We start from the raw sequence: 22,007 nt of genomic DNA on the forward strand, positions 1-22,007 counted from the left end.
CATTGTGCCCATCACCCAGCTTCCACATTTACCAACTATGGCTGGTCTTATTCATTCTATATCCTCTCTGTCTCCCAGATCATTTTGAAGTAAATCCCAGGTGTCATATCATTTCATCTGTATTTATTTCAGTGTATATCTCTGAAAGACACATACTCTATTTAAATATAACCGTAATATCATTACTCCTAAAAATTAACAGTAATTTTAAAATATTAGATATCTGGGATATTGAGATAATTATTTTCCCTCTTAAAATTCATAACTCCTTCTTAAATATTAAGGAACTGTCACTTGATTTCTGATACCCATTAGCAAAAAAAATTATTTTTAAAGTTTTGGGTATTTTATACTTTGTTTCAGAACGATACTTGGATATCTTTGGGGTAAATTGCCTTTGTAAATTCATTTATTTGCAAGAATTTCTTTATACTTCTCAGGGATAAACATCTAATTATATCTGTTATTCTTAGGAAATAAACTATTACTAATCTTAGAGGTTTGGAAAAATTTAAATTTATTTGAAGATTAAGATTAAATTTTGCAATATAGGGATTTTTGTGTGTGTGTTTTGAGATGTTTAAGGCAGGGTTGATATGGAAAGTATATATCAAATGTATGATGGGAATTATATGCAGAATTACTGTTAAGCATTGCATTACATGCAACAACTATGCATTCATCAGTGATTTATTTGATTTTATATAGACATGTCTTAAAAAGTCATTTACTATTTTAATCATTTAAAAATTGCCCATGGCAGGGTGCCTTGGTGGCTCAGTCAGATAAGCTCTTACCTTCTGCTCAGATCATGATCCCAGGGCCCACATGATCCCAGCCCCACATAGGGTTCTCTTCTTAGAAGGAAATCTGCTTTTCCCTCTTCCCACTCCCCACCACCGCCTCTCCCCCTGCTCATGCTCACTTGTGCTTTGTCACATGCATTTTCTCTCTCTCTCAAAGAAATAAGTAGAATCTTTTAAAAAACAAATAAAAATAAAAATTTCGCTTGGCATATTACTGGGAGTGTAGTTAAAGCAGCTCCCTTTCAGGTTAATATTACACAGTATACTTTTTTCTATGCTGTTATAAGGCAGTCTACAGATGGTAACTTACTTGAATACCTTCATATCCGAGTTTTCTGTCTGGTGTTTTGGTCCAGATCAATACACTACCACCCGTTTGTTTTTAAAATGTTATATGTTTTTTTTAATTTTTTAAAAAGGTGTTATTTATTTGTCAGAGAGAGAGTGTGCACAAGTAGGCAGAGTGGCAGGCAGAGGCGGAGAGAGAAGCAGGCTCCCCACTGAGCAAGGAGCCGGATGTGGGACTCGATCCCAGGACCCTAGGACCCTAGGACCTGAACCGAAGGCAGCAGCTTAACCGACTGAGCCACCCAGGCGTCCCAAATGTTACATTTTTAAAGAATTTGGTTCTGTAAATGAGTTTTCAGCATTATATGCATCTATGTCATATCTTCCCATACATATGTACATCCTGGTGAAATTTGTTTTGAGGAAATATTGAAACATCCTTTAATGTCCTTTAATAGTACCCAGATTGTTAAAAGTTTCTGAACACAGATCAGTTAGGCAACTACTTGAGAACAGTTCTGTGTCTTCATGGCACTTATTTCTGTCCATAGAACATGTGCGTGGTATCCTGGTCTAGCAGTGGTAACTACTTGTAGTCTCCCCACTCCCTGTTAGACTGCTGCTGGCTGGCATCATGTCCTGATATGCAGCCTGCAGTTAGCGAAGAGCTTATGAGTTGCTATGAAGGAAGGTTCAGTTAGAGAACTGAACCCATAATCATGACCCCATATGCTTTGACTACAACAAGATTAAATGAACTATAACAAATGGCATCATTTTTAAAGAACACAGGTAAACTTTAAAGGAATTCCTTAAAACTAGGACTTTTCATTCTTATTTGTTTTCAGAGTTAAAATATTTAAACCAAATCATTTATGTTTCTTTTTCACCTAGAATATTTATAATTAGACTATTTTTTATATATTGTATGAATCAATGAATTTTTTTAAAAACTTGAGGTATATTTAGAACACATTTAATTTTTGTGCGTGTATTAATCTCCATCATAGTAACAACTGGCTTGAAGTGACTTAAACACTAAAACTAAACACAGCTTAATATAAGCGCATAAAGGGCACGTAGGTGGCTCAGTCAGTTAAGCACCTGCCTTCAACTCAGGTCATGATCCCAGGGTCCTGGGATCAAGCCTTGAGTTGGGCTCCCTGCTCAGTGGGGAGCCTGCTTCTCCCTCTCCATCTGCCTGCTATTCCCAGTCTTGTGCTCTCTCGCTATCTCTCTCTGTCAAATAAATAAAATCTTTAAAAAATAAATAAGCACATGAAAACAAAAGAGTGGAATGTTCCATAAAAGATAAGCAGGAAAAGAAAAGTAAGATTATGTTTTATCTGACTTTCAGAATCCCATTGTGCCAGAATTGTTCTGTTTGAGATGTATATGTTTATTTAAGGTATCTGAAATTCATGTATTCCCTACTCCCACTTCTGAAAGCTCCCATGCCCACTTCCCAACCCAGACCCACAAGTGTATTGTACTGCTACTTCAGATTTTTATCAAGACTTCTTCTTGTCTCTGGCATTATGGTAAAACAATATGCCATGCTCAAGATCTCCAGGTGATGTTAATCTTCTTTTAGTGTCTTATTGGCAGCACTTATATGGTCTTTTATTTTAGTGTCCCTGAGTCATTATTTTTTATTATTTGTCAGAAATCCAGGAGAAATGACCTTCTTTTATTTATTTATTTGTTTATTTATTTATTAAAGTGCTGACTGAAGATGAGTTTTTAAAGTTATGGCTTGCTTATTATTCTGTGCACTGTATAAATTAACAGGAGTCTTATCTTTAGAGTTGCCTTAAATTCTTTAATGGGAGAAGGTGGGAATATATATAATTGAATAAATAGTCAGCATACCTCGTTTTATTTTGCTTTACTTTATGACACTTTGCAGATAATTGTGTTTTTTACAAATTGAAGGTCTGTGGCAACCTTGCATCAAGCGAGTCTGTCAGCGCCATTTTTCCAACAGCATTTGCTCATTTCATGTCTCTCACATTTTGGTGATTTTCGCAATATATCAAACATTTTCATTACTATTACATTTGTTATGATGATCTGTGATCAGTGATTATGACCCGTTGAAAGCTCAGATGATGGTTAGTATTTTTTAGCAATAAAGTATTTTTGCATTAAGGTATGTACATTGTTTTCTTAGACATAATGCTATTGCACACTTAGTAGACTATCGTACAGTGTAATATAACTTTTATATGTACTAGGAAGCCAAAAAATTTATTTGACTCACTTTATTGTGGTAGTATGGACCCAAACAGTTTCTCCCAGATATGCCTGTATCTTCAGAGACGTCCTAAGACCTGGATGAGTTTTGGGAGATACAAACATTTTGACTGTGCTAGTTCTCAAGTTTGGTGACAGGGCTACATCTTATAAACTACAAATTATTATTCCACAGACTGATCAAGGTGTGGCGCAGGACATTCCTGTTCAGAGTACTGTTAACAAGACAGAATGTTCAGAAGATACTTCACCTGGATCACCTAACATTTGTTTGCCATGCTGAGTCAGGGAGATTGTTATCTGATTTTAGATGAATTGAGTTGTTACTTTGCATCCACTGTTATATAAAATCAGCTTTTAAGTCATTAAAACATATTTATGTTTTCTCAAACTAAGATTTGAATTTTTTTTTTTTTAAGATTTTATTTATTTATTTGACAGAGAGAGAACACAAGCAGGCAAAGAGGCAGGCAGAGAGGAGGAAGCAGGCTCCCTGCTGAGCAGAGAGCCTGATGTGGGGCTCGATCCCCAGGAACCTGAGATCATGACTTGAGCCGAAGGCAGCAGCTTAACCCACTGAGCCACCCAGGCGCCCCTTGATTTTTTTTTTTTTTTTTAAGATTTTATTTATTTATTTAACACAGAGAGATCACAAACAGGCAGAGGGGCAGGCAGAGAGAAAGGGGGAAACAGGCTCTCCGCTGAGCAGAGCGCCCAATGCGGGGCTCGATTCCAGGACCCTGAGACCATGACCTGAGCCGAAGATAGAGGCTTAAACCTCTGAGCCACCCAGGCACCCCTAGATGTGAATCTTTTTACTACCATATGTTTTTAATATTTGTCATGGTCCTTTTTTAAAGACTGTAGCTAGAATTCTTAAACCTTGGGCAAAAACAAATAGTTTCATTATCTGATTTCCCTGTTTCTTACTATAAATTACTTGTGTGCCCATCTGAGAAGGTGTATTAGCATATGCCAGGCTAGGTCTTTTCTATATTGCCTTCATTTTCTAGGACTGTTTTTCATTTTAATACATGTTGAATATTTTCCCCTTCCTGTCCTCAAAGTATTTCTAAATTCTCTCCTAAGAGTACACATATTCTTAAAATAGGAATAGTTTTTAAGTAAGTTTTAAGAATCATAATGGTTTTTCCTTTCTAGGTTAAAAATAAAATGACAAAGGAACAATATATAAAGATGAATAGAGGTATCAATGACAGTAAAGACCTTCCTGAAGAGTACCTATCAGCTATCTATAATGAAATAGCTGGAAAAAAGATATCAATGAAAGAAACAAAAGAACTCACAATCCCTACAAAATCAAGTAAGCAAAGTAAGTATCCAAATCAATTAAAGTCTGATTGTTCAGGAGGATAAATAAGGTTTCCCAAGAGTTTTTCAATTGGTTTACAGAAAATCAGATACTATTCTAATGAAAAGTATTATACAGTTTGCTGATATAATTTTTTTTTTTACATTCTGAGTAAAAATAGAAGTGTATAATATGCATGGATTCATGTGCATTTAATAGATACTTGTCAATTTAGTAGTAAATCTCAGCATGTAGTTGGACATCAGCAAGACAACTTTGGCAGCCCCACTAGTCTGACTTCAGCTCTCAGTCTTTTTTGCCTCCTCGTCATCTATAAGCAACACAATTCTATCTCTTCATCTATTGCTATACATAAACATAAGCTGGAAGTAGCAGTGAGTCAAGGATTTGGGAAGGTTAAGATTGTGAGGGAGCTCATGGAGTTGGAAATCACTCCTTCAGGTGCACCACAAATTATATCATTATAGAGGTCCTAGATGTAACCAGCATGGGAAGCCAAGTGTAGGCTTGGCTCCATTCTAGACATGGTATACATGTGGGCAGTGGTGATTAAATTAGAACTAAAATCTGACTATAAAAATAAGATGAGGGTAGTGGCTCAAGAATATAGCAGCTCAAGAATATGTAATATGGAAAGAAGACTCCTGCCTTTCTGAGCTCTCCCTGGAAGTGAAATCTCAAGCTTTATGTCACAGAACAGATTGCAGTAGCACAGTTCTGTTGCCAGGAGAGGAGCAAGGGCCTATGTGATATGTGTATTTCCAGAAGTTGAGGGCATTTGTCATACATGTATTTCCAGAAGTTGATAGAGAATTATGAGAGTCAGGGCTAGGGACATGTTAGAAGGAATAGGGAAATATAAATGGCCTTATCTTTTGGAATACTGTAGTAGATGATTCTAAGGAGTTTTTGTACTCCCCTCATTTTATAGATGAGGAAACTGAAGTCCAGAGAGGTTAGGAAACTTAGAATCATAGAATCTGTAAGGTGAGTATAACGTAGAAAACTTTATATTGAATCTGTACAGCTAAAACCCAAAAAGTGGCAAAGCCAAATTTTGAACTGATGTCTTTGGCTCATTCTGCAGTCCAGTACCAATAAGCAGTTTGCTTGGTTGTGTTATTTTCAGCTCTTCTGCTTACAACGTTGTCAAATATATTGCTCAAGACTTCATTTTCACACCTAAGTAGATGCCAGTTCTGTGACTTAGCTGTTTTTTTTCTCAGACCCGTAATAAAACATCTTCTTACCCTCCTTTCTCTGACCTATTTTGTCCATGGTGGTAGAATATCAATAAGAAGCAGGATATGGGAAGGCTGTAGGTATACTGAAATACTGATGTCATCCCGGAATGCTAGGGCCACTGGTTTCTTGTTAACTCGGGAGTCATCATTCAAGCCTGTGTCGTCCAAGGATGCCCTTGCCTTTTACTTGTCTCCTCATATTTTCCCATCCCATATTTTGGTTATTTCCTGAGTTCTTCCACTGTGCCAGATTTATACCTACTCTATTTCCTTCTCATAGGTTCTCCACTTACCCCAACTCTTTTTTTTTTTTTTTTAAGTAAATATATATATTTTTCCCCAGGGGTATAGGTCTATAAATCGCCAGGTTTACACACTTCACAGCACTCACCATAGCACATACCCTCCCCACAGTCCATAACCCCAACCCCCTTCTCTCAACCCCCCTATCCCCAGAAACCCTCAGTCTGTTTTGTGAGATTAAGAGTCACTTATGGTTTGTCTCCCTCCCAATCCCATTTTGTTTCATTTATTCTTCTCCTACCCCTTTAACCCCCCATGTTGCATCTCCACTTCCTCATATCAGGGAGATCATATGATAGTTGTCTTTCTCCGATTGACTTATTTTGTTAAGCATGATACGCTCTAGTTCCATCCACGTCGTCGCAAATGGCAAGATTTCATTTCTTTTGATGGCTGTATAGTATTCCATTGTATATATATACCACATCTTCTTTATCCATCCATCTGTTGATGGACATCTAGGTTCTGTCCACAGTTGGGCTATTGTGTACTGTGAACATTGCTGCTATAAACATTCAGATGCACGGGCCCCTTCAGATCACTACATTTGTATCTTTAGGGTAAATACCCAGTAGTGCAATTGCTGGGTAATAGGGTAGTTCTATTTTCAACATTTTGAGGAACCTCCATGCTGTTTTCCAGAGTGGTTGCACCACCTTGCGTTCCCACCAACAGTGTAGGAGGGTTCCCCTTTCTCCACATCCTCGCCAGCATCTGTCATTTCCTGACTTGTTAATTTTAGCTATTCTGACTGGTGTGAGGTGATATCTCATTGTGGTTTTGACTTGTATTTCCTTGATGCCGAGTGATATGGAGCACTTTTTCATGTGTCTATTGGCTATATGGATGTCTCTGCAGAAATGTCTGTTCATGCCCTCTGCCCATTTCTTGATTGGATTATTTGTTCTTTGGGTGTTGAGTTTGCTAAGTTCGTTATAGATTTTGGACACTAGCTCTTTATCTGTCTGATGTGTCGTTTGCAAATATCTTCTCCCATTCTGTCAGTTGTCTTTTGGTTTTGTTAACTGTTTCCTTTGCTTTGCAAAAGATTTTGATCTTGATAAAATCCCAATAGTTCATTTTTGCCCTTGCTTCCCTTGCCTTTGGCGATGTTCCTAGGAAGACATTGCTGCGGCTGAGGTCGAAGAGGTTGCTGCCTGTGTTCTCCTCAAGGATTTTGATGGATTCCTTTCGCACATTGAGGTCCTTCATCCATTTTGAGTCTGTTTTCGTGTGTGGTATAAAGAAATGGTCCAATTTCATTTTTCTGCATGTAGCTGTCCCAATTTTCCCAATACCATTTATTGAAGAGGCTGTCTTATTTCCATTGGACATTCTTTCCTGCTTTGTCGAAGATTAGTTGACCATAGAGTTAAGGGTCTATTTCTGGGTTCTCTATTCTGTTCCACTGATCTATGTTTCTGTTTTTGTGCCAATACCATGCTGTCTTGATGATGACAGCTTTGTAAGAGAGCTTGAAGTCCAGAATTGTGATGCCACTAACTTTGGCTTTCTTTTTCAATAATCCTTTGGCTATTCGAGGTCTTTTCTGGTTCCATATAAATTTTAGGATTGTTTGTTCCATTTCTTTGAAAAAGATGGATGGTACTTTGATAGGAATTGCATTAAATGTGTAGATTGCTTTAGGTAGCATAGACATTTTCACAATATGTGTTCTTCCAATCTAGGAGCATGGAACATTTTTCCATTTCTTTGTGTCATCCTCAATTTCTTTCATGAGTACTTTATAGTTTTCTGAGTTTAGATTCTTTGCCTCGTTGGTTAGGTTTATTCCTAGGTATCTTATGGTTTTGGGTGCCATTGTAAATGGGATAAACTCCTTAATTTCTCTTTCTTCTTTCTTGCTGTTGGTGTAGAGAAATGCAACTGATTTCTGTGCATTGGTTTTATATTCCTGTACAAGTTCTAGCAGACTTGGAGTGGAGTCTTTTGGGTTTTCCACATACAGTATCATATCATCTGCAAAGAGTGATAGTTTGACTTCTTCTTTGCTGTTTTGGATGCCTTTAATTTCTTTTTGTTGTCTTATTGCTGAGGCTAGGACTTCTAGTACTATGTTGAATAGCAGTGGTGATAATGGACATCCCTGCCATGTTCCTGACCTTAGTAGAAAAGCAGTTTTTCTCCATTGAGAATGATATTTCTGGTGGGTTTTTCATAGATGGCTTTGATAATATTGAGGTATGTGCCTTCTATCCCTACACTTTGAAGAGTTTTGATCAGGAAGGGATGTTGTACTTTGTCACATGCTTTTTCAGCATCTATTGAGAGTATCATATAGTTCTTGCTCTTTCTTTTATTAATGTGTTGTATCACATTGATTGATTTGTGGATGTTGAACCAACCTTGCAGCCCTGGATTAAATCCCACTTGGTTGTGGTGAATAATCCTTTTAATGTACTGTTGAATCCTATTGGCTAGGATTTTGGTGAGAATTTTCGCATCTATGTTCATCAAGGATATTGGTCTGTAGTTCTCTTTTTTGATGGTATCCTTGTCTGGTATTGGGATCAAGGTGATGCTGGCCTTATAAAATGAGTTTGGAAGTTTTTCCTTCCATTTCTGTTTTTTGGAGCAGTTTTCGGAGAATAGGAATTAGTTCCTCTTTAAATGTTTGGTACAATTCCCCTGGGAAGCCATCTGGCCCTGGGCTTTTGTTTGTTTGGAGATATTTTTTTTCTTAAGATTTTATTTATTTATTTGACAAAGAGAGATCACGAGTAAGCAGAGAGGCAGGCAGAGAGAGAGAGAGGAGGAAGTAGTCTCCCACTGAGCAGAGAGCCCGATGTGGGACTCGATCCCAGGACCCTGAGATCATGACCTGAGCCGAAGGCAGCGGCTTAACCCACTGAGCTACCCAGGCGCCCTGCTTGGAGATTTTTGATGACTGTGTCAATCTCCTTACTGGTTATGGGTCTATTCAGGTTTTCTATTTCTTCCTAGTTCAGTTGTGGTAGTTTATATGTCTCTAGGAATGCATCCTTTTCTTCCAGATTATCAAATTTGTTGGCGTAGTGTTGCTCATAGTATGTTCTTATAATTGTCTGTATTTCTTTGGTGTTAGTTGTGATGTCTCCTCTTTCATTCATGATTTTATTTATTTGGGTCCTTTCTCTTTTCTTTTTGATAACTCTGGCAAGGGGTTTATCAATCTTATTAATTCTTTCAAAGAACCAGCTCCAAGTTTTGTTGATTTGTTCTATTGTTTTTGTTTTGGTTTCTATTTCATTGATTTCTGCTCTGATCTTTATGATTTCTCTTCTGCTGGTTTAGGGTTTCTTTTTTTCTTTTTCTTTTTTTTTTTTTAAGATTTATTTATTTTTTTATTTGACAGAGAGAAATCACAAGTAGACAGAGAGGCAGCCAGAGAGAGAGAGAGAGGGAAGCAGGCTCCCTGCTGAGCAGAGCCCGATGCGGGACTCGATCCCAGGACCCTGAGATCTTGACCTGAGCCGAAGGCAGCGGCTTAATCCACTGAGCCACCTAGGCGCCCCTGGTTTAGGGTTTCTTTCTTGTTTTTTCTCCAGCTCCTTTAGGTGTAGGGTTAGGTTGTGTACCTGAGACCTTTCTTGTTTCTTGAGAAAGGCTTGTACCGCTATATATTTTCCTCTCAGGACTGCCTTTGTTGTGTCTCACAGATTTTGAATTGTTGTGTTTTCGTTATCATTTGTTTCCATGAATTTTTTCAATTCTTTAATTTCCTGGTTGACCCATTCATTCTTTAGAAGAATACTGTTTAGTTTGCGTGTATTTGGGCTGTTTCCAAATTTGCTCTTGTGATTGAGTTCTAGCTTTAGAGCATTGTGGTCTGAAAATATGCAGGGAATGCTCCCAATCTTTTGATACCAGTTGAGACCTGATTTAGGACCGAGGATCTGATCTATTCTGGACAGTGTTCCATGTGCACTAGAGAAGGATGTGTATTCTCTTGCTTTGGGATGAAATGTTCTGAATATATCTGTGATGTCCATCTGGTCCAGTGTGTCATTTAAGGTCTTTGTTTCCTTGTTGATCTTTTGCTTGGATGATCTGTCCATTTCAGTGAGGGGAGTGTTAAAGTCCCCTACTATTATTGTATTATTGTTGATGTGTTTCTTTGATTTTGTTATTAATTGGTTTATATAGTTGGCTGCTCCCCTGTTAGGGGCATAGATATTTAAAATTGTTAGATCTTCTTGTTGGACAGATCCTTTGAGTATGATATAGTATCCTTCCTCATCTCTTATTATAGTCTTTGGCTTAAAATCTAATTGATCTGATATAAGGATTGCTACTCCTGCTTTTTTCTGATGTTCATTAGCATGGTAAATTGTTTTCCACCCCCTCACTTTAAATCTGGAGGTGTCTTTGGGTCTAAAATGAGTTTCTTGTAGGCAACTTATTGATGGGTTTTGTTTTTTTATCCATTCTGATACCCTGTGTCTTTTGATTGGGCATTTAGCCCATTAACATTCAGGGTAATTATGGAGATATGAATTTAGTGCCTTTGTATTTCCTGTAAGGTGACTGTTACTGTATATTGTCTCTGTTCCTTTCTGATCTACTACTTTTAGGCTCTCTCTTTGCTTAGAGGACCCCTTTCAATATTACCTGTAGATCTGGTTTCAATATTACCTGTAGATCTTTCAGTTTTTGTTTGTCCTGGAAGCTTTTAATCTCTCCTTCTATTTTCAGTTATAGGCTAGCTGGATATAGTATTCTTGACTGCATGTTTTTCTCGTTTAGTGCTCTGAATATATCATGCCAGCTCTTTCTGGCCTGCCAGGTCTCTGTGGATAAGTCTGCTGCCAATCGAATATTTTTACCATTGTATGTTACAGACTTCTTTTCCCGGGCTGCTTTCAGGATTTTCTCTTTGTCACTAAGACTTGTAAATTTTACTATTAGGTGATGGGGTGTGGACCTATTATTGTTGATTTTGAGGGGGGTTCTCTGCACCTCCTGGATTTTGATGTTTGTTCCCTTTGCCATATTATGGAAGTTCTCTTCAATAATTCTCTCCAGTATTCCTTCTGCTCCCCTCTCTCTTTCTTCTTCTTCTGGCATCCCAATTATTCTAGTGTTGTTTCATCTTATGGTGTCACTTATCTCTCGAATTCTGCCCTCGTGGTCCAGTAGCTGTTTGTCCCTCCTTTGCTCAGCTTCTTTATTCTCTGTCATTTGGTCTTCTATATCACTAATTCTTTCTTCTGCCTCATTTATCCTAGCAGTGAGAGCTTCCATTTTTTATTGCACCTCATTAATAGCTTTTTTTATTTCAACTTGGTTAGATTTTAGTTCTTTTATTTTTCTAGAAATCTTATATCTCCCTAGAGGGTTTCTCTAATATCTTCTATGCCTTTTTCGAGCCCGGCTAGAACCTTGAGAATTGTCATTCTGAACTCTAGATCTGACATATTACCGATGTCTGTATTGATTAGGTCCCTAGCCTTCGGTACTGCCTCTTGTTCTTTTTTTTGTGTTGAATTTTTCCGTCTTGTCATTTTGTCCAGATAAGAGTATATGAAGGAGCAAGTAAAATACTAAAAGGGTGGCAACAACCCCAGGAAAATAAGCTTTAACCAAATCAGAAGAGATCCCAAATCGTGAGGGGGGAGAAAGGGAATAAAAAGAGATTCAGAAAGAATTTTTAAAAAGAGAGAAAGAAAGAAACAATTAAAAAAAGAAAATGACGAAAGAAAAAATATAAAAAAGAAAAAATACATATATATTAGGTAAGCTAGTTAAAAAACAAAAGGGTAAAGTTTAAAAAAATTTAGCAGGAGAAAAGAAAAAAAAATTGAAAAAGAAAAAAAAATTAAATTAACTGCAAGACTAAAGAATCATAGGGAGAAAGCCATGAGATCCGTGCTTTGCTTTCTCCTCCTCCCGAATTCTTCTGCTCTCCTTGGTATTGAAACTGTACTCCTTGGTAGGCGAACTTGGTCCTGGCTGGATTTCTTGTTGATCTTCTGAAGGAGAGGCCTGTTGTAGTGATTCTTAAGTGTCTTTGTCCCAGGCAAAATTGCACCGCCCCTACCAGGGGCCGGGCGGGTTGAGTAATCTGCTCAGGTTTGCTTTCGGGAGCTTTTGTTCCCTGAGTGCTTTCCGTAGAGTTTCCGAGGAGGGGAATGAAAATGGCAGCCTCCCGGTCTCCAGCCTGGAAGAGCCCAGAGTCCGGGGCCCCACTCCTCAGTGCGCCCTCAGAGAATAGCGCCCAATTACTCCATCTCCCTGCCCTCCAGCCGCGCTCCGAGCTCACGGAGCCTACGACCGGTTCAAGGTAACCTCGAGATGAGAGCTCACTCCTTGGTTTTGTCTCTGTTGCCGGCTTCCCCGTTCTAATATCTGTAAGCTCTGCGACACTCAGACACCCCCGATCCTTATGTGACCCTGCAGCACCTGTGGCTACGCTGACCCCGCATGGGCTTCACCGCCATTTAGCCTCTGGAGTGATGTCCCTCAGTGGAACAGACTTTTAAAAGTCCTGATTTTGTGCTCCGTTGCTCCGCTGCTTGCCGGGAGCCGGCCCCTCACCCCGCAGTCCATCTTCCCATCGCTTTGGATTCACTTCTCCGCCAGTCCTACCTTTCAGAAAGTGGTTGATTTTCTCTTTTTCAAATTGCTGTTCTTCTCTTTGATCTCCTGTTGGATTTGTTGGTGTTTGTAATCTTTAGATAAGCTATCTAACTGATTTCCTGCTACCTGAAGTAGACTCAGGCTGCTACTTCTCCGCCATCTTGACTCCTCTTCCACTTACCCCAACTCTTAGTTCAGGAATTTTCCCCCCATTTTTGAGGTATAATTAATGCAGGATAAAATTAAACATTTTGAAGTGAATGGTTCAGTGGCATTTAGTATATTTACATTGTTGTGCAACCACCACCTCTGTCTAGTTCCAAAACATTTTCATCACCCAAAATAAAACCCTTGTACCTAGTAAACTTAACATTCCCTCCCTCTCACCAGCCTCTGGCTACCAGCAGTCTGCTTTCTTTTTCTATGGATTTACCTACTCTGAATATTCTTCTATAAATGGAATCACACCTTATATGAACTTTTTGTATGGCTTTTTAAGACTATACCTAATTAATATTAATTGATGGTATTTATTATTTCATAGTAAAAAAGGCATGTAAAATGCTTTTTATCTTAAATGCTAATAGTGTTTGTTATTTCAGATGTAGCCAGTGAAAAACAAAGAAGGCTTCTGTATAACTTAGAAATGGAACAGATGGCCAAGACAGCAAAAGCACTCATGGAAGCTGTGAGCCATGTTCAGGCACCTTTTACAAGTGCAACACATTTGGAGCATGTGAGACCCATGTTTAAGGTAAGAGGTACTAATAACTTTTGGTTGCAGTCTACATTTATATGTAACTTGGTTCAGTGTGTTTTTAATTAAGGAAATAACAGTAATTATAGCCCATTAGTGTAAACCCGGAAGCAAAAGCAATGTTATTTAGGATATAGGAGATAGAAATTTTTTCTTAAAGAGAATGAGAAAAGGTATACACTATTAGTAATTAATAAGTGTATACCTTAAGAAATAAGAATGAGAAGAATGAGAATTTTTCAGAGAATGATCATTCTTTCTTATTTGGCCTGGTTTTCTCCAAATGAGCTCTATTTAAACCTTTGGAGTAACCTTAAATTTCAGAGTGATCTTGAACTTCTGACCAGGAACTCACATGAGGGTTCCGAGTATACCTGCAGTGCAAAGAGTAGAGTGAGGAAGAAAAGCAAGTGTTATTTGTGTTTATAGGTTGATCTAGTAAGAATGATACTTACTGGTTCTTTAAAATTTGATTGCCTAGTCCTTCTTCATTTTCCAGTTCATTTTATCCTTTCTCTAAAATGCGAGGGTAAGCAAGCAGTGAATCAATAAGGATTACAATTAAAGTCTAGTCGAGGTTGAAAAGGGAAAAAAGGGGTAAAGTACATTCCAATTTGTGGGACAGTGTGGTAGGATGGTTTGTGGAGGCTAAAGATTATGATTTGAGTTCTCATTCAGATATTAAGTTTACATATGTATGGGCAGTAAAAGATGACTACAAGATTTCTGTGCTTTCTTTTAGCTCTAAAATTTTATAGTTCTACCTCTATTTCAACTTCTTTGTGATAATGTTATTTCCAAAAGTTGGTGAAGAATTGTGGAATCGGGGAGAGGAACCTAGGGGAGGCATTGTTAGAAGGAATAGTGGAGTATGACTAGCCTTATCTTTTGGAATAATACAGAAAATAATACAAGAAACAATTTCTCCTTATTATGAAACATTTTTATAAAGCACCTTTTTGTTTTGTTTTGAATAATCTCATATTCTTGTTTTTTATTCTCAAATGTTTTTGGTTGGTGGAGGTGGAGAATGAAAAAAAAAGCAGAGGAAACCAGCCATAATTTTATCACTCAAAAAGCTTCTGTTGATAGTTTATATACTACTTTTTTATATAAATACTGCTTTTTAAATATTTTTAAAAATCATTTTATTCATTTATTTGGCAGAGAGAGAGACAGCAAGAGAGGAACACAAACAGGAGAATGGGAGAGGGAGAAGCAGGCTTCCTGCTGAGCAGGGAGCCCGATGCGGGGCTCGATCCCAGAACCCTGGGATCATGACCTGAGCTGAAGGCAGATGCTTAACAGGCACCCCTTAAATCTTAATTATACTATGTGTAGAATTTTGTATCTTGCTATTTCTCACATAATAAGTATTTCCCTGTATCATTAAAAATTTTTCATAAATAGCTTTTATTATTTATTCTCTAGATTAGTTCTAGTTTATTTAAACATCTTCTAAACTAGCATTAAGAATCTTCCCTCTTACTGTCATTTCTACTGCCATTAACCTCTCCAGACATCCTCATTTCTCTTATTATTGTAGTGTCCTAACTGATATCCTTATGTCTGTTTTTGTGCTCCTCTTATCCATTTACAGAGGCCAGAATGATCATTTTAAAATACAAAATGAAATGTTGCCTTCTTCCTTAAGGCCCTTCACTAACTTTGCATACTAGGATGAAACTAACACACCCACATCTGCAACCCTGTGTGGTCTGGTTCCACCTGCCTTTCCAGCCTCATTGCTAGATTTCTTTTGTCTAGTGTGATGAGGCTGCAGTCACACTAGCATTCCTTCAGTTTCTAGAACATACTAAAGTATTTTCTCTTTGAGCATTCTTACAAGCTGTCTTTTGTCTAGAATGCCCATTCTTTCTTTGCCCAAGTGGTTTCAGCTTTAAAATGTTACCTTTTCAGACAGGTCTATCCTACCCCCACCATCCAGAATTGGTCCCTTTTCATAGTGTGCTATGCTTATCCTTCATTGTATTTACAACTGTTGTGTTTATGTATTTACTGATTTTAGAATTTAGTATCTATCTTTTTACTAGATTTTAAGTTCCATGTGGCAAGGGACTGTGTCTGTTTACTTTTCCCAATATCTTGCACCATTCTTAGCTTATAGTAAGTGTTCAGTAAACAAGTGTTGGCTAAGTAGCAGAATAAATTGAGAGATTTCTAAGATGTGATACAATATTGGGGATTTAAATATTATTAAGAATCTTTTTAAATATTGCCAAATTGTATTTTCCAAAGGCATATTCAGTATGAATGGATAATTTCACTGACCCCTGGATATTAGGTATAGTTTGATAGGAGGAATCATTGTCTTTAATTCCTAGTGGAGTTAAACATATTTTTCACTGGCTTAAGAAGCATTTATACTTCTCTTGTATAAATATTGCACAGGTTTCTGAATAGATGTGCTGTTTCTTTCTTACAATAGCACATGTAATTTATTACTTCCATGTGGTACTTCATATTTTAAAAGTACTGTACTTCATATGCTTCTCAAAACACCTTTCTGTAGTGGCAGTCCAGGTATTAAAGAGGAAGAAAGTGAAGTTCAGAGAGATTAAGTGGCAGAGCTAGGACTAGAAAGAAGGTACTGTGGCTTATGTTCCTTTGCTTAGGAATTATATACTTCTGAACTTTCTTGATGTTACAAACAAAGCTTTGGGTAATCCTTTGGGTATGTTTTTCTTAATAATCTTGAAAACTTTACCTTTTTAAAAATTCCAGTTGTCGGGACGCCTGGGTGGCTCAGTTGGTTGGACAACTGCCTTCGGCTCAGGTCATGATCCCGGAGTCCCGGGATCAAGTCCCGCATCGGACTCCCAGCTCTATGGGGAGTCTGCTTCTCTCTCTGACCTTCTCCTCGTTCATGCTCTCTCTCGCTGTCTCTCTCTCAAGTAAATAAATAAAATCTTTAAAAAAAAAAAAAAATTCCAGTTGTCATTTTTACAGTACACTGGTATAAATCTCTTTATGTTTACATAGATGTATAGTTTTGTTTCATTAGAACTTATTAAAAGCAACAAATGCTCATATTAGACAGTAGAAAGTTACACAAGCATACACCAATGTATACACATATGTTTTGATATCAAATTTTCAGTGGTCGAGAGTAGCCCTTTTTGTTTGGTTTACATTAGGTACTCAGTATTACCTACTGGTAAAAGTTAGTATTTGTTGGTTTTCACAGTTTGTAACAAAGAAGTATTTTAGTGAACTAGACTTTTTCAGTGTTGTCCAACAAGGAACCAAGCATATCACTGATATTCCAAGGTAAAATATTTGACTATAAAAGAAGTAATTCTAAATGATGTCCAGGGAGCAGGCTTAAAGAAAAAAGAATAATGTAATTATTGCAAGTAGAAAAATGACTAAAAGAATTTTCTTAGAAATAAAATCTGTGAAATACTACAAGGGACAAATCTTGCAGGGAGAGATGAATTCTGAAAGTAGGGTTAAGACTAATATCATTTGTGAATAGTGACAGTTTCCACTTCTTATTGAAGAGAATAATTTATAGATTATTCTTCTTAAAATATGCCTGAGGTCCTCTACTGAATTTGTAGTCTTACTGTCTTCCTGTCTGTCACTTATTTAAGCCCAGGCAACATTATGTACTTTTTACCCCCAAAAAACTCATTTTTTCCCCAGAACTTTTTCAAATCATTTATTATCTGAAGCTTTGAGAAATATCAATGTATTACTATCATAAAATTTAATTATCACTTGATATTCATGATATCATGATATAGTTTCAATTTTTAATTTTTCTAGTTGGCTTGGACACCTTTTCTGGCTGCGTTTAGTGTGGGTCTGCAAGATTGTGATGATACTGAAGTAGCCTCTCTTTGCCTGGAAGGTATAAGATGTGCAATCAGAATTGCATGCATTTTCAGCATTCAGGTAACAAAGAATTTTGCTTTGTAGCCAGTCTGGAAAACATAAATTACATATGTCATGGCTATAATTAAAATTATTTTTTGATTTTTGACTTACCAAAAACTAATTTCAAGTTTATGATGGAATATAAGTGAATCTAATGTTTAATTTCCCAAGAAACTGACAGAAGAGGTGGTTCTCTATTGATGCATCTGGAATCATCATAGCAACTTTGGTTAGCATTTTTTTTCTCTGCAGAATATTACCTGTAGCCAGAGTTTCTAAGACTTTGAATTTCTATATGTTTATTTGAATATCTTATTTAAATATGTTGCATGTTCATACTTCCTGTATCATATTTTTTCATACTTACGTGCTTTTATATATTACTTTATAACTTCACTTAAACCTAAGAAAAGTTACCTTGAAAAGAACCAAGTATCTTAATTTTCATGAAGCCAAGCCCTTCTAGTAATTTTTATACTTTGTCTGATAATAAATTTTAGCCAAAGCTTGCTTGCTTTAAAAAAAAAAACAAAACCCATTTCACATTTATTTATGAATGTTATGGCTTAAAAAGCACAGCCTCGCTGTAGAGAAAAAACAAGCACATTTATAAATTATGTTTCTGCCAGTCTGCACAGTACTTGAAACATAAGCTCTCCTGGAATGTTTTTTACTACATGAATTCATTTGTTGTCACTAAAATCTCATCTTAATTTGACATCTCCATTGTGTTTAGATTTTAGAAATTCTTCCTTTTTTATTTTATCATCTTAAAACACTATAGTTTGAAGTATGTAATTTGTGAGTTAAAAACGTACTAAATAAATAAACAGTTTGTTAGTAGGGAATTAGGGATCACTCTGTTGTGTTTGTAATAATATAAGTATACTTTTGTCTTTTTTATAGCTGGAAAGAGATGCATATGTCCAGGCACTAGCAAGATTTACTTTACTTACTGTGAGTTCTGGTATTACTGAAATGAAACAGAAGAACATTGACACAATAAAAACCCTTATCACTGTGGCTCATACGGATGGAAATTATTTAGGAAATTCATGGCATGAGGTATAAGCACTTCATTTTCAACTTTGCAGTTTGGTTTATAAAATGATTTAATGCTTAATATTCTACTCACTGACATGCTTAAAGTGTTTAGGAAAAAATTTAGTGTATTCAGGATATGTTTATTTAGCTTTTTATAATGATTTATAATGTAGCCTATATTTAAATCCTGGCTCTGTATGTTTAAGTATTTCTGTAATCATTTTTAACTTGGAATTATTATTTTTTCTAAATAATGAAGATTCTGAAGTGCATCAGTCAGTTGGAGCTTGCACAGCTTATAGGAACTGGAGTGAAACCTCGATACATTTCTGGAACAGTACGGGGCAGAGAAGGATCTCTTACTGGAACAAAAGATCAGGCTCCTGATGAATTTGTGGGTCTGGGGCTAGGTGAGAATTTTTAAAATTATTTTTATGAAGTATCAGAGATTATTAACTTGTTCAATATATATAACTTTATTGATGAATTTTGAATTAATAATGGATAACTTTATTAATGAATTATGAATTAATAATTAATTAATGAAATATAATTAGAGGAAGATGATAAAATGCCCTTTGGCTAACCTTATGGGAAAAGGAAGAAGACCATGAAGACCATTTTTGCCTGGTCTAGTTTGCAACATTAAGTGGCCCTTAGTCTAAATCTCATAGTTGGGAATAAGAGAAAGGCACATTTTAAAATGACCTATTTTCAACACTAAGCAGGTAACTTAAATGAGTGAAGGCTTGTATAAGATGATAAATAGTTGGGGCAACTAGAGAAGGCATTCACATTCACTATGCAGTCCTAACAAAACTCTGGTGTAGAAACTTTCCCATGGTTCCTTATCTGCTCAGTGTGGCCAGGAACTTCCAGATTTAACCCAGTAGAACAAAGGAAAATACTGGTGAGAATGGCTACAGAAGATCTAAAGACAGTACATTGTTTTTTAAGATTGTATTTATTTGACAGAGACACAGCGAGAGAGGGAACACAAGCAGGGGGAGTGAGAGAGGGAGAAGCAGACCTCCCGCCTGGCAGGGAGCCCAATGTAGGGCTGGATCCCAGAATCCCAGGACCATCATGACCTGAGCTGAAGGCATACGTCCAATGACTGAGCCATCCAGGAGCCCCAAAGACACTAGATTTTGAGTCATAAATGGAAACAGTACCACCAGGGAAGAAACAACATTTAAGACTGTCTTTGGCTTTGGGGCGCCTGGGTGGCTCAGAGGAAAAAGCCTCTGCCTTCTGCTCAGGTCATGATCCCAGGGTCCTGGGCTCTCTGCTCAGCGGGGAGCCTGCTTCCTCCTCTCTCTCTGCCTGCCTCTCTGCCTACTTGTGATCTCTGTCTGTCAAATAAATAAATAAAATCTTAAAAAAAAAAAAAAAAAAGACAATCTTTGGCTTTGAATACCATACTTTGGGGTTTGAATTCTTTCGTATATCTTCCTTATTGTGTGCAAGTTACTTTAACTCTCTGAGCTTTGGTTTCCACTTCTGCAAACTAATAGTAATATCTACTTATAGAGGTCTTAGGATTAAATAAGAATATGTATAAATGGACTTCACACAGTGGCTGGTATATTAATGGTTTGTGGATTGTTCTCTAGCCATTTTCCCCACCCCACTTACATCCAAGAAATTTAGAGACATGACTTAAAGAGCAGGAAAGAGATGAGATCTAGGAATATTTACCTTTTAAGGTTTCTACTCTAGCACTATATTTCTGGATATTTTCTATCTTTTTATCTTTTAGTGATTTCTCTGTTGTTGCTCACAGTAAAAATTTTTAAGGAAATCAAAAAAACCTTCCAAGTTTGAAAAAATGATCCATAGGGAAAGAAGCAGCACAGGACCATGTGTGGCTTCAAGCTGGACTGGGGACAGTTATTTCTTAGTGATAGTTCAGCCGTGGCAGCCAGCAGGGCCATTCTGTTACCCCAGTTGGATCTTAGATGTGGTGGTTTTAGGATGTGAAGGTGTAGACCTAATAACTTACCAGCAGGATTTAGAACCAGTGAGCACATTTACGGTGACTTGTATCACCTGGAAGTCTGAGATAGAGATGAAAAATACTTACCAACAAGTGAAATGAATGTGCATTGATTGATTCAGTAACTTTTGAACCCCCTCCCCCCTTTTTTCATTTTTCTTTTTGGACACAGCCTTAGGAGTACAAGAAGACTAAAATAATGACAGGTGCAAATTGCCAGGGCTTAACTTTGGCAAGTAATAGAAGTAGGTTACACTAAAAATAAAATACTGGTGGTGTATTTTATCTTCTAAAGGTTTTAGTCAAATAAGGAAATGATACTTGCTGATAATGTTTCCTCATATACTTGAAAGTAAAATTAATTTGATCATTATTTTGGGGCTATTTAAGTTGTAAGAATATGAGATGACTTGCCTTCTCACTTCAGGAAAATGGAATTTACATAAAAATAAACACTTTTTGGATCTGGAAGTGAAATTAAAAGTTCAGGCTTCCAAGCCACTCAAGCAACCAGCCATATTCTTCCACTTCTCTTTCAGGCTTTATCTAGATTTCATCTTATGCCATCTACTTCTCTTTTTGGCATTCTCCATTCTCCACTCATTCCTGATTGATTAGGTCTCTCATTTTTGAGTCTATATCCTAGAGGGATTCAGTCTGTTGACTTGGCCCCTGTTGGGCAGAGTCTTCCCTTCAGGCCATCTCATTGGTTATCAGCTAGCCCAGTGTGGCAGATGTCCATCCCTGTCCATCTGTGCCCTGTCATTTACTCAGGCAACAGATGTTTTCTTCAGCGGGATGCTATAGTCAGAATTTAGGCTAGAGGAGGATGTAGTCCAGACATTCTGTATATATATGGTCTTTAAAAAATAAATTAATATCTTCCTTTATTGATAGCATCCACCTTCTAGTCTTCCACATAACTACAGTAATGGGGCTGAGTATATGTTTATCTGACTTTCTGACTTATATGTTTATCTGAGTTTCTGACTGATAGCAAGTCTGTATTTCCACTTTTTGGAAACATGAAACTTTTAATTATTAAGGATACACAGCATTTTTTTTTAAAGATTTTATTTATTTATTTGACAGAGAGAAATCACAAGTAGACGGAGAGGCAGGCAGAGAGAGAGAGAGGGAAGCAGGCTCCCTGCTGAGTAGAGAGCCCGATGCGGGACTCGATCCCAGGACCCTGAGATCATGACCTGAGCCGAAGGCAGCGGCTTAACCCACTGAGCCACCCAGGCGCCCCGCATATTTTGTTTTGTTTTGTTTTGTTTTGTTTTAAGGATTTTATTTGTTTATTTGAGAGGGAAAGAGAAAGAGAGCACAAGTGAGAGGCAGAAGGAGAAGCAGACTCCCCGCTGAGCCGGGAGCCTGACAGAGGGCTTGATCCCAGGACCCTGAGATCATAATCTGAGCCAGCAGATGCTTAACCAACTAAACCACCCAGACCCCCACATAGCATATGATTGTTAGAATTATATCCATACCA

At 37.3% G+C, this 22,007-nt stretch overlaps 1 protein-coding gene across 2 annotated transcripts in view; it reads left to right on the forward strand.

Moving 5' to 3' along the window:
• ARFGEF1 (ADP ribosylation factor guanine nucleotide exchange factor 1) overlaps positions 1 to 22,007 on the forward strand; it is a 155,210-nt gene that overhangs the window by 96,040 nt on the left and 37,163 nt on the right. For both annotated transcript variants that reach the window (XM_059166286.1, XM_059166287.1), the window contains exons 18-22: positions 4,512 to 4,683; positions 13,412 to 13,563; positions 17,359 to 17,487; positions 18,376 to 18,534; positions 18,773 to 18,923. In XM_059166286.1, coding sequence (XP_059022269.1) covers positions 4,512 to 4,683; positions 13,412 to 13,563; positions 17,359 to 17,487; positions 18,376 to 18,534; positions 18,773 to 18,923 — 763 coding nt within the window. The remainder of the gene's footprint in view (positions 1 to 4,511; positions 4,684 to 13,411; positions 13,564 to 17,358; positions 17,488 to 18,375; positions 18,535 to 18,772; positions 18,924 to 22,007) is intronic.

The sequence above is a fragment of the Mustela lutreola genome, chromosome 3, assembly GCF_030435805.1.
Source record: "Mustela lutreola isolate mMusLut2 chromosome 3, mMusLut2.pri, whole genome shotgun sequence".
NCBI lineage: Eukaryota > Metazoa > Chordata > Mammalia > Carnivora > Mustelidae > Mustela > Mustela lutreola.